This window comes from Thunnus albacares, chromosome 9, assembly GCF_914725855.1.
Source record: "Thunnus albacares chromosome 9, fThuAlb1.1, whole genome shotgun sequence".
NCBI classification, from domain to species: Eukaryota; Metazoa; Chordata; class Actinopteri; order Scombriformes; family Scombridae; genus Thunnus; species Thunnus albacares.
The window spans coordinates 10,568,324-10,587,221 of NC_058114.1; the positions used below are offsets into that span (position 1 = coordinate 10,568,324).

The 18,898-nt window shown below is 38.7% G+C and overlaps 1 protein-coding gene across 1 annotated transcript in view; it reads left to right on the plus strand.

Moving 5' to 3' along the window:
- The first annotated feature begins 1,277 nt into the window (after nucleotides 1–1,277).
- The window catches only part of lepr (leptin receptor), a 45,708-nt gene continuing 28,087 nt past the window's right edge, over nucleotides 1,278–18,898 (plus strand). Inside the window, exons 1-2 of the mRNA XM_044361539.1 lie at nucleotides 1,278–1,432; nucleotides 4,262–4,338. Coding sequence (XP_044217474.1) covers nucleotides 4,314–4,338 — 25 coding nt within the window. The 5' untranslated portion in view covers nucleotides 1,278–1,432; nucleotides 4,262–4,313. The remainder of the gene's footprint in view (nucleotides 1,433–4,261; nucleotides 4,339–18,898) is intronic.

Sequence of the window (18,898 nt, forward strand, 5' to 3'; positions counted from 1 at the left end):
CCTGATCATCACTTTGACTTGAAACTTGAAACAGTAACTGTTTGCAGCATGTGCAGCTACAGTTGGGGACTTCCTGGATTGCTTGATGTATGCAAGTTAAATCTTGCACTTTGATTTGTCCTGCGCACCAATAAACCTGCATTCATTCCCTGGTCACTTGAGGGCAGTGTAACAAGCTGTAACTTAACACAACACTGACATATTATCAATTTATAAAGTTTTTATGGTGAACATGTTACGTGCTTATTTACACATTCAGCAGATACAGAGCAACACTAGCATTCATTTGAATTCGTGTTTCTGTCCATCTGATGATTATAAGTCCAACAATCATTCTCTTTTTAGCTGTGTTTTGCTCCCCACCAACTCCTGGCTTTTTAGCTGTTAAATGCTCCACTATGTTCTCTAGCGAGTCTGTAACTTTGTCTGTCTGCTGTTTGATGAGGGGCAGCGTACAGTTTTATCGGAGCTGCCCGCTGTGGCCCAAAACGATGCTAAGAGCAGGGAGAGTGAATCAAAACAGTAAAACTACGGTTCGTAAATCCAAATCAGTGAGCTGCAGAGTTGATGATAATTCTCTGTTGTTTTGTCACCAGGAGTGACCCCTTTCACATTACATGTAATCATTTGATCCATTGTTGTAATAAAAATATTGATTATAGAGCTCCAAGTTTTGTGTCTGTTTCAGTGCAGTGGCCACTCCACACTCTACTAAACAAACAGGATTTATTTTTGTGCTTGCAATAACATGATATCAAGTTTTTTTCTGTCTCACTGATAAGAGATTGTATCGCCGAGTTTGTTTGACCCGGTCAGGATCAGTGCAAGGTTGAGCGAGGGTGCTGTAAATGGTGTAGCATTGCAACTCAGAGGCTGCTCTAGGCATGCGTCAGAGGAATTACGGGATCAAGTGTGTGCACACACAGAAAACCCCTATGTGCCTCAACTAGAGGGGAAAATTTAAAAGGGGACCACTGACAGAGGGTAGGCTTTGCATAGAGCTCTTGTTCCTCTAAGTCTGTAAGTCTAAAATCCCAGTGTGCCCACAGCTACAAATATAAACATCCAGTCCAAAATAGAGATGGCTTCTATCCAGAAAAATCTAATCCCCATGCCATCCACACTTCTACAGTACACTTACACCTGTAGCCCGTAGATGCAGATTGTATTGCCACGTACATGCATGCCCATCCTGGCCTGTGTACAGTGTTGTGAGGGATTGGTGTGTATTCTGACACCCCGGGTCAGAAATAGCCCCTCATGCCCAGAGACACACTGATCCACATAAAGCTCTCCGTCTATAGGACTTTCTCTGCAAGTACTGTTGACAATGTCAGGTCCCAGTCTACTACATGTATTAAGGATGTCAGCTGGAAGGCAAACTTTATTTTTTATGTTGTACTTCTCGAGATCTACGAGTATGGGGCAGCTGGTGAGTAATTTTTCTCAATCACTGTTATAACATTTCATACGACATAAAATACAAGCTGCAGCTGCGAGATGAATGACACCCTACACGCACCCTGCCCATCTGACTGTTGCTTATTCATTTAATCTTGAGTCACTAGAGTTGTTTTTGTGTTGCTGTTTGTTTGTGAAGAAACATATTGGTTCAACCTTGTATTCTCTTCAGACTCTCTTCTGAAACAGCAATTTCTTTCCCTCCCTTGGACTCTTTTATCCCAAAATCTTTGTCATGATAAACCTATGCTTCTGTTGTTTTTATTTCTCTACATTTTTTTTTCTTCAAATTTGAATGAGGCAGCACAACAGGAACCACAGAGATCATAACTCTGTTGTATCTTTTCCTGGAGACATGAACTCATGCTTAATCTTTGGTTATTGATTCTTTTGTTTGTACATATTTAAACATGGAAGCCCATCAAAATCCATTGTAAAAGAGCTGGAGTCAGGATATATTTAGTCTAGTTTAGCATTAAGACTGGAAGCAGGGGAGAACAGCTAAAGTGGTTTAAAAACACACCTCTAAAACACTCTAATCAACATGTTATATCACACTTGTTTAATTTGTACAAAAGCCAAACTGTACAAATGTCATGTGGCAGTTTTAAGGGGGGGTTTGTGCTGGCTGGGAGCAGTGACTTCCTGGAGTCATCAGATGAATTCATTAGTAAGATTTACAGGCACTGTTAGGCAGATTTGTATATTTAGACAGAACCAGGGTAATCTAACCAGCTGCTGACAGTAGCTTCATATTCAACAGACAGATATGACAATGGTATTGATCTTCTCATCTTAACTCTCTGCAAGAAAGCAAATAATGATTTCCCAAAATGTTGAACTATTCCTTTAACACGACACACACAAGGACAATGTTTTTTTTTCTCATTTCACTTTCCAAAAAAGCAGCTTTTCCTTTAAAAATCACAAAATATGTAGCTTCTGTTGAAAATCCATCCAAATTTTATCAAGTCCTGATTTAGCTTTCCGTCTAAAAGCTCTACCTTGATATCAGAAATGTTGTATCGTCACCCCTCATGTTCAAACAAGTGTCTCAACATGAGAGCCAGCTGCTGCCTGAGATCAGGTACTTTGACCACAGACACACCTCAGATGAGCCTCGGGCAAAAGCTGACCAGACTGGCTTCGACCTCCTGTTTTTCAATCTATGTCAGAGTTAACAGCCGCGGTCGTTTTGCAGGGTGCAATTTGCTGTCCATTTGACCCATTTGGTTTATTTAAACTAAGGAGTGCCAAAGGTGAGATTATGGTCACAGACATCTCCATGGTGATGAGAGGCTTCTGTACTGTGCTGTTTGCTCAGTTGGACCTTTAGGGCTGAATTTACACAGGAGCTAAAAGTTGATCTTCATGTCCACTCTGCTGGCCGGGCTGTTGGACACTAAGATCTTGTCAACAGTATTTTTTTATGTGCAATTTCAGGGGTTAGCAACGCTTTTACATTCTACAGTTAAGTACATGGTGTGTGTTGTTTCAGGCAGATTCGAGTATTTTTACACTTAGTTTATTTATTTTATTTAGATGTGATTCATTTTAGGCCAACAAAATTAATAAAAAATATCTCTCCACCAGGATTTAATTAATGTTGGAAAACAAATACTTTATTTTCTATTTTCTAATGATTTCCCAGAACAGCTATGTAACCTTCGGGTACTGATTACAATTACGGGGAAAATGGAGATAAAGTTTATTTAAAAAATATTTGAGAAAGAGTTTTTTTAGTTGAGCAGTTCAATAAGGAGAGATCAATTGGGAATTGCATAACAATATGAACAGAGAAAGACTCTATTGATAGCATCTTCGTTGAGTGAAACCCCATATGGCGATAGTAGATGGAACAGCATTGATCCCCAGGAGACTAGACGCAGGTGGTTGATAGAAACTTTCAGTTGAACATCTTGGAGGTCACAGTAGTGATGGGAAAGTGGTGGATTGAGCAATAGTAGGTATCTGTCATACAGGCCAGAGACTGATTGGCTCAAGGAATGCAGACAGAAAGATTGTTGCTCAGATATGATGATATCGGGATTGTAGAGACTTTGATAGCATGGAAAAGTGGAAGTGACATGGCAAACATTCATCCATAGAGGAAATATCAGCTCTGTTTAAATGATGAATTAAAAACTCGTGGGAATATATCTGAATTAATAAATAAAATCAAAACGATTACAACATTTTTAAGACTTTTTTTTGTCTCTAGGAGTGTGTTTTGTTTAGGCTGATGACCTCAGTATTTCTAAAATCTTAGATAAACTTGTTTTTACTCTGTCAAAACAGATGGTAATTTAAAATGGAAGACAAAAAGCATTTATTAATAACTAGTTCCATCTATCCATTCTCTATACTTGCTTATTGTCATTCAAGGTCACAGGGAACTGTAAGGTTTCCATTTTAGGCTGCATATCCGCATGTCTTTGGTCTGACAGCACTTTATCTCAAGCAGCAGATGTCACGTAAGGCCTAACCCGTTCCCAGGTCATAAAATACCAATGCTTTGTCATTCCCCTCAGCGTTTGATACACATATATGTGTGTGTGTGTGTGTGTGAAAGGGGAGGGGATCCATCAACCAGCTGCACACAAAAATCTTAATCAGTCTGGAATAAATTCAGTAATCAAAAGTAAGTAGTTGATATAATGGTAAATAAAAGTTTTGTAACGTAACGCAAAGTGGAATGTCTTCATCTCCATAGCAACACTGGCTGAGGATCACGTTTAATGTAGCCTTCCGCTATCAGTTATATCTGTGCATGAGTGGGTTTTTTTTTTTTTTTTGGCAGTATCTGTCTGTCTGCAGTCCTGTGAATCATCCACAATCCTAATCGTCACATCATGACCAAATGTTCTGGAGCTGACGGTCTGTAAACAAAGTATTTTGCCTCAGTTGTTGTTTTTGTGGCATAGGATAATAATAATGCTTTTAACCGTACAGCAGCGCAACTATTCTAGGAAGACTTCACCTGATTTATACTTATTGGAAACTATCTACATCACGGACTTCCAGTGAAATGAAATTCTCCACTTTGCTTAATTCGGTGTGTTGCTTCATCTCCATTATCGCTGTCCTCTTCATTATTTAAATCTTTATTTATCCTCCACATACGAGCACTTTCTTACCTGTGCTGTCCATTTCCACTAATTCACTCTCACTTCCTATTTGTGCTGTGTTTTGTGGTAACTTATTTTATTAAGGAACATAAAAACACACACTGGTTTCCAACTGAGTGCTCCTCAGTCATTGCTTGATCTGTGTCAGTCATCAGAAATGTCAAGATGCATTAATATCATGGCTCGAGACCTTCGTTGCATGCCATGCCCCTCATTCTTCATTTGTTTCCTGTCTGCTTATCTATCATCAGCTGTCCACTAAAGACAACAAATGCCCAAAAATATAAATTAAAAAAAGGTGCATTATTTCAATGTAGTGGGAATGGATAGCTAGAAAAAAAACAAGGTGGACAAACAAGACTGTTTCAAAAACCCAAGATGAACTGACATGATGCCATTAGGTAGTATATGTGTAGTATTCCTGTCATTCTGTTTGTTTGCAATCTCTTTTGCCTTTTATATCCTACTTTTCAGTGTTTTGTTGGCCAGCAAACTTTTTCTTAAAAAAACTAAACTCTCTGCCATAGGTGTGTTGCAAGTTGTGATGTAAGCTGTAAATTATTCATGGCTTCAAGCAACAATAAACAACTCAAACCACATTTGAAAACCATGTTTTCTTGGAAAACATTTGAATGCAAAATAAAACAAAACAATATATGAGATTCTATGGCCCCAGCCATGGGAGTTTGATTCAGAAAGAACACTTTCATTCAGAAAAATACTGAGAAACTTTGCTTCAGTACGCTTGAATGACACTTCCCTGGCAGGCTTTATGACCTCAGAGCTTTCATTTAGAAGAATAAGAGAATTTGATTGGCTTACGGTGCCAAACTGATGCTCTCTCCTCCGCTGAGAGGATTCAATAAGACATTAAGGTAGAGACCTAGGTATGACTCAAAGAGAAAGCCGCCTGGATATTATTGCCTGCTGCTTGTCTAATACAGTCTGCTTTTGCGCGAGTGGGCGCTGAATGAAAACAACCCAATGCAGACAGAAGTGGGTGGTTGGGGAGTTGGGAACATTATGTAGACGTGTGAGATTCTCAGTGGCTTGGAAACCCAACATGTTGCTACTGTCTTGATATGAAACCAAACTCTGCAGCCACTCTTAATTCATCTACATTTCAGAAAACAATCTTAAAACCATTTATTGTTCAAATATTCACTAAGTGGTCTAAAGGTACAGACCTCATCTGTCTAGATTTGAACACTAGATTTGGACCAGTGTGAGATTGGAAGGCTGATACAAGTGCCAGTGATTTATTTTTGTTGTTACAAAGGAAATTTATAACAACACATATTTCGTCTTTCTCTTTTTTAACAGCCCATGCCTGCATTATCCCTCTTCAAGCTGCTGTTTCATATGAAGAGCGGAAGTCACAAAACCTTATAATAAAAACCAGTTTGATGAAGACTGAGTGATGAATGACCTGATAAAAACAAGATTTATTTGATCAGTTTTACTGTCACAATCTGCACACTATTGCTTTATTGTGTGCTGTTATTGTTTGATGTGTCCACTGGGCAATGACTTAATCACAGGCCACACTTATAACCTATCTACTCTAGGGTCCTTTAATGGAAGTCTTAGCTGCACTATAGTGATGACAGTGTTGGTCGGTCCACCACTTTGGTCCAGACTGAAATATCTCAACAGATACTAGATGGATTCCCATGAAATTTGGTAAAGATATTCAAGGTTCCCAGAGGATGGAGTGCCCTGGTGGCTGAATGGTTACTGCAGATGCCACAGCCAGGGACCTTTGTTACATGTCATACCCCCCTCTCTCTCTCTACCTTTGATTCCTGTCTGCCTCTTTGCTGCCTACCATCCAATAAAGGCAAAAATGCCAATGCCATCTTCAAAAAAAAAAAAAAAGGTTACGAGAGAATGGAAATTACTTTAATGATTTTCTGAATTTTCATCTGGCACCACCAACAGGTCAAAATTTTCTATTATCCGCTAAAATATCTCATCGTCAGCTAGAGGGATCATCATAAAATGTGGCACAGACATTAATGGTCCCCACAGAATGAACTGTAATAACTTTGGCATCACTATCCGGTAAAGATTTTCATTTGTCCAGTATTTGCTGGTTTATAATCAAATAGGCTGCCCACAAAACTAATAACATTCCCATTCACCTCAGCTGTACCTCAGCTCTTCGTATTTAGTGCTAATTAGCTAATGTTAGCATACTAGCATGCTAAATTAAGACTGCAAGCTTGGTAAAAAAAACAACAAAAAACATACCTGTTAAACATCAGCATGTTAACATTTTCATTATGGTCTTGTTTGCACGCCTATATTAGCACTTTGCTCAAAGCACAACATTACAGAGCTGCTAGCATGGCTTCTTGTTTGTTGATTGTTGTTTGTTAAAATCAGTAGAAAAGGACAATTTCCTAAAATAGCTTTCAAATTCTTCCAAAAGAATTGATTTCAAAGCAGTAAAAAACTTATAACAAGCTGACAACAGGAGCAACACAACTTTGATCGGTCACCAGATTACAGTCTCCTGCTTGACTCCCTCACTGTTTCTTTATTGTCCTGGCTAGAGGAGACGGCTCACTAGATTTTAGATAATAAAATCTGATGACGCACAGGCTTGGCATGGGACACCTCAGCACTTTCTCCCTTTCAGTCTTTCTCTCTAATTCTTTCCATATTTGTTTTCTTCTGGGAAGATGGAAAGAAGAGAGAGAGAGAGAGATACTCCCTTGCAATTTCACATTTTCTCTCTCTCAAAGGGGAAAGTGAGAGGGAAGCTGTGTGAGAGAACGAGGGCATAACCGACTTGGTGTGGAACAAGTGACTGAACAGTTGAATGTATGACTCTGTGTGTGTGTGTGTGTGTGTGTGTGTGTGTGTACGCAGAAACAAGGTGGAGATTGTGTCCCGGGGAGAGGCTGTGATGGTGGTTTTATGAGTGACTCCATCATGTTTTGATGATGCAGTTTTGACAGCGCAAAGAACAAGCAGACAGTCAATACGGTGCTGTCATTTCATCGCATCATCGTGTTACACACTGCTGCAAACTGTGTGCTGATGTGTGTTTGTGTCACAGTGTGTGTAAGACACAGAGAAATAGAAAGAAAGAAAAGAATGACCACAAGATGAATAAGAAATACTATCACCCCTTAGGTCCTGTGCTTTGTCTCTGATGCTAAGAATCACCCTACAGCCTTGCTGCAGACATTTTGTGGCCCCACAAAATCCTGACAACACAGCCTTTTGTGTTTTCCAGGTTAGTGTATTATTGATGATAAGACCCATTAAATCTATTAGCTCCGGTTGTCTTGTTAACTCCTGTGAGACATAAGGGCTGTATACTTACTGTAGGCGGTTTTTGCTAAGTGCATTCACACAAGCACACACATGCCTAGTGATTGGGTTGGGTGGGTTTATTGCATCATAAGTGTGTACATCACCTCAGTTCAGCTCCAGTTGTGCTGCGACACACAGGCAAACCTCCATATGAGAAACAGAGCAAGAAAACGGTAAAGTAGTGTTGCAACTAATGATTATTCTCAAGATACATTTATTTCTCCATATTTTTTTTCCATGAATTGAGCAATGATTTAGTCTTTAATAGTAAAAAACGCTCAGGCTGCAAGGTGAAGTGTTCAAATTGACAACAGCCCCAAACCACAAAGATATTCAATTTATAATGATAACCTGATTAATTAGTTATTCAAATTCTTGTTGGTTAATTTTCTGTCAGTTTACTAATTCAATGAAAATCGAAAAAGAGAAAAGAGAGAATGGTTTGTCATTTGTTGTGATTCAGTGAAACGACACCATGCCTTAAGTCAGTGGTAGTACATCAGGTCCTTTTAAATGTTGCTGTGCCATATGGTGGTTTGCTCACAGCCTACATTGGCTCACTCTCTTTTTTTTCCTCTGCTTCTCTGACATGTTCTCTGTCTCTTCTCTCCCAAGACTTGATGTTTGGCAGGTGCTGTGCTGCGTCTTTCGTTCAGCTCTGCAGCTGAACAGCTTCTCTGTTAATTCAGTGGAAAAATACTGTGTCGTCTCCTGACAATTGTGAATTTAATAACTATTGTTGACATTCACACAGGGCTAATGTATTTCAAGGAAGAGAGAGACAGCAGGAAGCTCAGTTCCTCAGCTTTTTTGCAGATGATATGATATTGGCATTTGGTATTTTCTTTGGAGTTTGTATTTCCTCTTACTGTTAATTGTCTAAATGTAATCTACAGTCAGTGGCCTGAATGTAACCTGTTAGCTAACCTGGTCACATGACCAGTAGGTGTAACTGTGTCCAGTTTGTGCACAGAACCTCCTTCTCTATGCTCATTTCATAGAATCTCATGATCCAGATTTGTGTTTGGATCCCATTACCTCGGTCAGTTCACAAATTGGCAGATGTCAGCAGATTTTATTGCTCTCTGGCTGGTTGGTCTACACATTTGGTCCATTTAGATATTGGCTACATTAACCAGAACTTGTGACAAACGCAGTGTCAGCCTGTATTTCAGCAGCCGTAATTTTCAAGGAGATGTGATACAGCTGTGCTCTGGAAAAGACATCACACTTAAACTTTGTCAGCACATACTACTGCTTGCATAATGATAAATTCATGATATAAACAAGCATGTGAACTCAGACTTAGGCTCATTCTCTGAGATGATGTAAAATAAAATACAAAGTCTGAGCGTGAGGTGATAGCAGTTGTCTTCCACAGAAGTGTTAGTTTGGTCGACTCTCAGACATATTAATAAAGTTTTCCACTACTTAACACACATCTTGTCTTGACACTTTTTTCAGTTTGGTAGGAGGCAAAGCTGCATTTCTCAATAACAGGGACATTCATAGTGTGACCCTGGGCACACTGCCAATGGAAATAAGACTGAGGTGTCCAGTACATATACCTTCCACAAAGATGAAAACACAGAGATTGATTGTACAAATATTCTAGCTATGAACAGAAAATTTAATATATGAAAAAATAAAATCAAGAAATTAAAAATAAATACATTGAGATGTTTTGAATTGCAAAATAGCACTCAAAAGACTCCTTAGCATGTTTAAAATTAGAAAATTTAAAGTTTGACTGAAGAGACCTAAGAACTTGTGCATCTTGATGTAGAGGTGTAGAGTGATGGATATTTTTTATTCTCAGTAGGTTCTGGCATTGTATCCTGGTGCAGAAAGTGATCAGCTTTGATCCACATGCTGTACTCCACTTTACCTGTAAGAAAGGAGTGAAATGAATGTATAAAAATGACCCTATAGATTGTCAAATTAAAAGGTTTTGCCCCACTTCAGTTCTGCTGAACTCCACATAATTTGGCCATTTCCTCTCACTATCCTCTGAGACAGACTCTTCCATGCAATCCTCCCAGAGGACAGGGAGCAGTCAGATGACCCACTTTTTAGTTTTCAGACATCAGCGGACTAGTGGACATCCGAGCAGTGGGTATTAACTTCTTCCTGGCCGTGACGAAAGCCTTTTTTGTCAGGTGGAGCTGCTTATAACTGCATATACGATTTGCTGTTCTATCTGTATGTAGGCCTAAATCAAAGGATGCTGGACTTGCTGTTTGGGTTTGTACTTAGCAGGACATCCTTATTCACACTAATGCTGCCTTCAAATGGGGTTGTGTTCACGAGAAGAGTCCATTTGAACGACGCTCTCTTGTGGTATTCATGACTTTCGAAGTGGGTATTTTGTGTTGTTGCCATGGAAGTTAATTTTTCGGTGGATGGCAAGTTTATATCCATGTTTCCTAACAGCAATGGTCTCACGACTTAAACACTAAAACACCAAGCACATTGTGTACACGACTTCCCATGTCGTAACCACAAGGTCACAAGTTCCTTTTGAAGGCAGCATAACAGTCAACTTTGTTCAGAGTCAAGCTGTTGTGGAATTTTATAGGAAGAGTTTGACATCTTGGCAATTACTGTTCACTTTCTTGTCAAGAGTGAAATGAGAGGATTGATACTACTCTTGTTTGTTTAATATGTAACTGGAACCAGGAGACTGTTAGTTAGCACAAAGACTTAGTTTAGCACAAAAACTGAAACAGCTAGCCTGGCTGTGTCTAAAGGTAACAAAATCTGCCAACCTGCACATCTAAAGCTTCCTGGAGTCTTCCTTGGGACCAAATTGTCATTTTTACACTTTTGGTTTGGTATGGATTAAAGACACAATGTGTTAATTACTAAGCCTTAGAGGTGCTGGTTACCTTTGGACAGAGCTAGGCTAGCTGTTTCCACTTGCTTTCAGTCTTTGTGCTAAGCTAAGCTAACTGGTTGCTGGCAGTAACTTCATATTTACCATACAGGCATGAGAGGGGTATTGATATTCTCCTCTAATTTTCTGCAAAAAAGTGAAAAGGCATATTTAGCTAAATACCATTTAAGAGAACAGCGACAAAGACCTGAAAGTGCCCATGGTATGGAGTTATTCTTGCAAAGCAAGCTCTCTATATGTCCCCTCATCTGCTCTTATTTCCCGCCTTATTTCCTCCCTTTTATAGAGAGAGAGATTCACGGCCTATCATGTGAAAACGGGTTACATTTCATCCTTCAGCGATCAAAGAGATGTAATGTGAAACAGGCTGCTGGCAGGGGAATCACACTGCAGCAGACTCATGCATGCATTTAGAATGAGGGGATGACATCACCCCCTTCAGTGACATCATTTCAACCAGTCTGCAAGCATGACATCACCCTCTTGGTATGTAATCCCTCCCGCCCTCGACCCAGCGATGATTTTTTTTTTTTTTTTTTTGGTGCACTGTGGAATCTGATTAATTATTCATAAGTGTCTTCCACATAGCAGCACACAGGGCTGTTTGTTAGAAAGAGCTAACTCATGATGATGATACAGTGTTAATGTAGCTCTGCTGTCAAGTCACCTCCATATAAGCAATGATGACATGGGAATAATGATAATGATGTCATCGTTAGTACAGCATGATTTAACCCAGAATTAGTTAAATAGTAGTAATACTGCGTTGAATAGTATTTTAAAATACATTTCTTGGTGAAGAGCATTTTTTTGCCTCAGTTAAAAGGTTTAATTGATGATATATATTAAAGGTATATTATGCAGGATTTTCCTAAAAAAACAATATATAGACTCATACAAAAGTAATCCCTGTAAATAATCACTTATGACCCACTACAAGTGTGTGTCAGTGTATTTATCGGCAGAGACACTGCCTTGTTTGTGCTTTAGAACGTAACTGCTGAGAAGCAATCAGAAAATATTATTTTATTTATCTGATTGATGGCTTTGTTCTGGCAAGCGCCGCTCCCTCTCTTCATTCACTCTCTAGTTCACTCAGCCGCCGCTGTTCTCTCTCTCTCTCTTTCTCTCTTTCTCTCTCTATCACTAGTTGAGCTGGGGAGGAGGGGCCAACTTTGAATACTGTGTTAACAAATACCAACCTACAAATCCTGCATAGTATACCTTTAAATGTTATCAGAATCAAATAAAGTTAATTGGCCAAATATGGCATGTAAAAGGAAGTTGACTCAGTCAAATCAGTCACCCGAAATCTGCTTACACACATGAATGTAGATGTATTGCTGAAAAAGAGATAACAACATATGAAAAGAGCTGTGCATCAAATATTCAATGTATATACTGTATATAGGTGATGATATTTTGATATACAGGTGATGATATTAATAAAAAGCACTGATAACATGTCTGAAATCTACAAAAACAGACCCCTGTGAATGATAACTTCATCATAATAGGATGCAGGTCACTGAGAAATTTGCTAGCAGCAGGAGTTGCCCTTTATTAGTGGGAATGACCTTTGCTACAGAACATAAAGCAATGCTCCAAACAGAGCATGACCATCTCATAGGTCTGCAGATTGGATCATTATGATCTAAAACAAAAAAAAAACATCAAGATTAGATGAATTTCCTGGCTTCAGAGGTGGTAACAATAGAGGGCTGTGTCACTTTTATCTGAACAAAATCAGCTTCTATCGCCAATCAAACAGTGAGGTTATTCATATTTAGGATTTTTACCAATTTATTTATTTATTTTTTGCACCACACAAACTTCACTTTCACTTGAGGATTACATACTACAAGGATGATGTCATTCTCACAGGCTGGTCGGGGATGATGACACTGGATGATGTCATCCCTTCATTTTAAATGCGCAGGTGAGGCTGCTACTGCAGTTGTGCTTTTTCCCCTCATCTTTCTGATCAGTGAATGTAACATTTTAAGCGAATTTTTGTGACTCTCACATTTCCTTTTAACGCTACAAAAGATAAAAGAAAGAAATATTTAGGGAGGCAGGAATTAAAAGGCAGATGTGGAAGCATTAGTAATCATGCTTTACAGGAATAACTTCATAAACTATGAGCATTGGCAGGATTTGAATGTTTTCTTAAGTCTTTTTCTGCAATCCAAAGTATGTTGACTTTCTGAGTAACATTGACCGTGTGCATGTTTTTCCACTGTTAAAAATAGCTCCTGTCAAAATTGATTCTTCATCACTTTTCATTTATTGTAGCTTCCAAAAAGGTTCAGCACATGTTTTGTGATTTAAATAGATCATTTTTAAAAGTTATAAATCAGAGTTACTCAGTCATCAGCGCCAGATTTCTACTGGAACGCAGATGACAGTGACACGTTTGCTATTACAATTCATCCGTCAGTTAAATCTTGTGATTGCACTTCGATAAATGTAAAAAAAGATAAATATGGCAGCAGAAGAAGTTAAATAGTAGTAATACTGCATTAAATCATATTTAAAATACATTTCTTGGTGGAAAACATTTTTTGTCTTGCTTAAAAGGTTAAATTGATGATATTTATTAAAAAGTTAACTAGCCAAATATGGCATGTAAAAGGACTTTGACTCATTATCAGTTGCCCAAAATGTGCTCACACACACAAATGTAGATGTATTGCTGAAAAAGAGATAACAACATATGAAAAGAGCTGGACATCAAATATTCAGTCTACATGCTGTATACAGGTGATAATATTTTGACATACAGGCGATCATATTAAGAAACCAGACTGAAAACATGTCTGAAAACCACTAAAACAGACCTCTGTGAATGATAACTGCATTGTAATTGGATGCATATCACTGAGAAATTTGCTAGCAGCAGTAGTTGCCCTTTATTAGTGGGGATGTCCTTTGTTACAGAACATAAAGCAATGCTCCTTATGGTCTAAAGCAAAAAAGGCTTCAGAGGTGGTAACAATAGAGGGCTGTGTTTATCTGAACAAAATCAGCTTCTATTGCCAATCAAACAGTGAGGTTATTCATATTTAGGATTTTTACCGATGTATTTATTTAACTCAGAAGAACTCCCTCACCCCTTTTGTGAGCTTTTTTTCTTTTCTTTTTTTTTTTTTTTTAAATTTATGCTCTCTGCTTATTCCTGACAGTCACTGCAGTATTCAAGGACAGAGCAAAGCCAGGCTGTTGACAATAATGGGTCGAATCCATCTCCGTAAAAATCAGTGGGCTGTAAAAGTGAAGTAATGTGCCTCCATAATGACGCAGATCAACGAAATCCATTTGCAAATGAATCTCCTCCCCCTTAAAATATATGCAAGCACACAATGACGCATCTTTTCTACGTCATAAAGTTTGATCGTGACTGCGGGTATGTAACATCTCACTGTGTCTCTGAAGCACACACAAAAACGTGTGGTACTACACGTGTGAGGAAACTGAATTGACTGGCATTCATTTCATGTGGGCTAACCTAACTTTAACATCTGCCTGCCTTCACATAACTTCAGCCTACACATAATTCCTGGGCATGTTGATACATTGCAAGAACGTCCTTCTGCCAGCCAGCTGTCACCTTTCTGTGAGGACTTGCATGCCTTCTCCGTGTCTGTGTTTCCAACAGATGTTCCGGGTTGTCTCCCTCAGTCTAAAGACAGCCATATTGGATGAATAGGAAGCTCAGAATAACCCATGTCAATGTGGGCTTGTTATGGACTGGTAACCTTTCCAGCGTGCTCCCCAAGTATATAAAATTGATGGATGCTTCAAACCTAAACCGTAAAACCAAGTCCAGTCCTAAAATAAATTGTTAATGTGGGGACTGGAGTTTTGGCTCCACAAATCAATAAAATATACTAGTAATTTACTATACTTGTGAGGATCTTGTAATGATTATATTAATTCCCTTAACATAAATTTAACCTAACAGTATAGCTGGAAGGTATGAACAATCATTGTCATATGAGAGTTGTGTCACTTGCATTTTATTGTAGTACTTGATTTTGATTGTTGGTGATGCTGTGGTGGGGTGTTATGGAGCACTATGCTGTTTAATGTATGTCTATAACTGTGATGTCCTTTGTTGTTTTGTTTGTCTGACAATTGCCATGGACACACAAGGAATTTACAGATGGATAGTGGTAATAATAAACTACATAACTACTACTTTTACAACACTGTGGCCTTTTACTCCAGCAGTGTGGATTGTCCAAGGAGAGCATACCAAGAAGAAGGAATCTAAAGTGTGGGATTGTACTGTAAATCAACACCTCAAGTTAATTAGGATTCACACCCACCTCCATAGAACACCTATTTGCTTGTCATCATGATATCCATTCATTCTGACAACCACAGTCACTATGTGATACTTTCCATTATGCCACAAATGTGCAACGTTGTCATCTGATTGATATCCAGAGATTTATTGTTGTCATTATAGTACATCTATCTGTCACACATTATCACACCATGACAATTTGTGCAGATCACAGTCCTGGATACACCTGGGCAGACAGCTATTGACAAAGACAAGCTGTTTGATGTGTAGGGAAGCTTTTTGTATTGATCGAGAGAGAAGAGAGAAAGCTAGATGACCATACAGACCGCCAGAAGACAAACAGTAGTAAATAAGCATTTGTAAATAGATATTCATTCTTGTTAGAAAATCAGATGTGTTTTGGTTCATTATGTGGAGTTTAAATTTTCCATTAAAGCTGTTAATGTATTGACAAAACAATCCACCTACAGTACCAACTTGTTGGTACTAGTTTTCAATCAGTCTTCATCAGCAGATGAAGTAGCTTTCTAAAAGATGTGTAGATGTTAAAACTTTCCATCACTCTGAACATCTCTAGAATGTCCATGTTTGCTAAATAGTTGAGTTTGATGGTTCATTAACCTCGGAAACAGCAGTTGACAAAACAATCTCAAGTCAGGGCTTGCTTGCTTTTAAATATATTGTGTTTCTCTTATATAGAACTCATTAGGGCAGCACACTCATATAGATTTCTTTTAATATTTTATCAGTTATTTTTGTCTTTTCAAAAGTCTACATAATTGAAAGTATAGGTCAATGACGGATTTGTGTGCAATCTGTATTACCTTTATTAATTCAATGCTGTCTGCAGGAGCAACACCACAAATGAATATTTAAAGACACAGCTGGCAATTTTCTATATTATTCTTATTGTCAACAAATCTCATATGCAGAACCAAGCCAACAATTAACCGATCCTACTTACAAATATTGTGTGTTTATCCAAAGCCTGATATATCTCATTCCACTGTGCCGTAGAATATAAAAACTATTACCATGTTCCTTCACCCTGATGAGTTTTGGTATAGTTATTTACAATGTACAATATAGTACAAAGTCAAGAGGTTATAATATGTAGCACAACAAGCTAGCGAAGCTCAGTATATGGCACCATGTTCCTGCCCACACAGTGGTGTTCGGCTTACAAAGTGCTCTCAAGACAATAAAAAAGGTTATTGTTGTTATTAGTCTTTGGAGCTGTTTGGAGTAAGGGGTAAGATGTATCAGACTTTGGATACACACACAATATACTTGTAAGTAGGATCAGTTTATTGTTGGTTTGGCTCTGCACATGAGATTTGTTGACAATAAGAAAAATATAGGAAATCGCCAGCCTTATCCTCTAAGCCAGTGGGAAACACTGATGGAAAACCTATAAGCACATATGAGCATGGTCCTATTCATCCATACCTTTACTCTGGTCACAACACCTGTGTTTTCCAGTGACATGGACCATCTTTCATCTATACAGCATACAGCATTCTCTCATCTACGTTTCTGTTTGATTGTACACTCAACATCTGCAAATTAAAGGCATAAATTAGAGGATACCAGACATTATTTACAAAGTGTTTTCTATAGTTTCAACTGGTGTTCTGTGGAAGTTTTGGGAAACATAATCTGATGTATAAATATGACAACATCACCCAGGACAACAAAATCATTCACTATTCACCCTACAGACCTCTAATGGGGAATTCCCTGTATGGTTAATAGAGATACAGACATTCTTTCCATTCAAATAACGGATTATTGAGCAGGCTGACTGTTTGCATTGGGAAAACTAACGTTGACTTAGTGGTGTGGCCAAGGATCCACATCTGCAAGCAGACTTTTTTCCAGTGCTATAACAGTGGGATACTTGAATTTAAAATTAAAGAAAAAAGTTGAATGTCAGCGAAAGCCTGCTTGAAATAACTAAACTGTCCTGCACACAGTTGAAACATGTTGATGCCTGTTCCATGCAAATACAAGAAGTGTTTGTATGATAGACTTCTGAGGAATAACTGTGTGGCTAAAGGGGTTTTTCTTTTAACACACCGTACCTTTTCACAGAAGTCAATTATGTTTTAGGAGATATAATAACCAGAAGGGAGTGAAACTCAGAAGAATGGATAACGACACATTGATGCTGAGGAGCTTGAGGCATTTACTCTCATGTTAGCAACAGTTTGCCAATCATCAATATACAGTCAGCGGGAGTGGTAGTCTTCAAGTGGTAGTTTAAAGTATTTATTCAGTCTACAGACTTCATTAGCAATCACCCCAGAACCACCACAGATTCATATGCCCAGCTGCTGACTCACTTATTTGTAAAAATGATGCTTGGTAATCATAGATCAAGAAGGGAAGGGGACCTCTATGTGACTAGGGAGCAGAATTTTGTGCTACATCCCTTATGATAGCTGAAAGTGGGATGTTCTGGAGATAAATGACAAAAAGCAAATACACAAAGGAACAAAAAGCAAAAACAAACATTTCACCCCTCTAAATTTCCTGCAGTAATGTAACAAAGCATCATATTTTAGAAATTGCCATATGATTTAAATGTAAAACCTGAATTTGCAACGTTAAAGGACAGGTTCACAGTTTTTCAGTTTTTCTTAAAACAATAGTCTGGTTCCCAAATGAACATTGGAGTAGGTTTTTCTTGCTGTAATCATTCCTCCTGTTCATACTGGCCATTAGAAGATCCCTTCATAATGCACTTACAATGTAAGTAATGGGGGCCAAATCCACAAGTCTCCTTCTGTGCAAAGATGTATTTAAAAGTTTATCTCAAGGTAATATGAAGCTTCAGCCATCCAAATATGTCAAATCAAGTAGATATCTTTCAACATTAGTGTCTTTAATGCGAAAGTTCCTCTTTTTGTCTTTACTTACAACACAGCTCAATGGGGAAACACTGTCTGAGGAAAAACAAAGGGGGACTTTTATGCTAAAAAAGACACTATATCCACTTGATATGACTAACTCAGACTGCTGAAGGCTCATATAAGCTTCAGATAAACTTTTAAATTGCACAAAATGACTGTGTGGACACACTGTGGATTTTGGCCCCCATCACTTACATCAATAAAGCATTTGAAGGGAATCTTTTAACAGCCAGTATGAACAGGAAGAATGATTACTGCCAGCAAAACCTCTGTCAGTGTTCATATGGGCACCTGACTGTTGCTGCTGTCTTTAATAGTGCCTCCAGATTCCAAATAGTTGAGTGGAAATAGACCTATGATGAGTGAACAAATAAAAATAAAAATAGGCTACTTCAAAGGCTACTTGAGAAAACATGACTACTTAGTTACTTTCCACCTCTATCCCGCAGGTTGCTTTTGTTTTCACTCCGGAACAAGTGGCCGTTTCATGTGGGTTATCGTAAGTTGTAGGGTTTCCGTAGGTGTTCCTGAACGCATCACGGAGGGCTGGGCGCTGCTGTGTGCCGGAGCCTCTCCCCTCCTTTGAGCTTTCAGTCTCTAGTCGTATCCTCAGCCAGGCAGGTCGCTGTTACGTAAAGGAAACAGCAGCTGCGTCTCGTCTCACCGGGAAATTCTCCTCACTGCTGTCGCTCTCAGTCTCAGACATGGACACTGAGCTACAGAGGCGCACACATCTTCACTGAGGATTTAAACTCACCTGAATGAACTCTTGACTTGGACGAAAGAAAACCTGCGGCCACAAGACCAGAGTCCAGCCACCGGAGCTATGTAAGGTCACATTATATAATAATAGTGAATC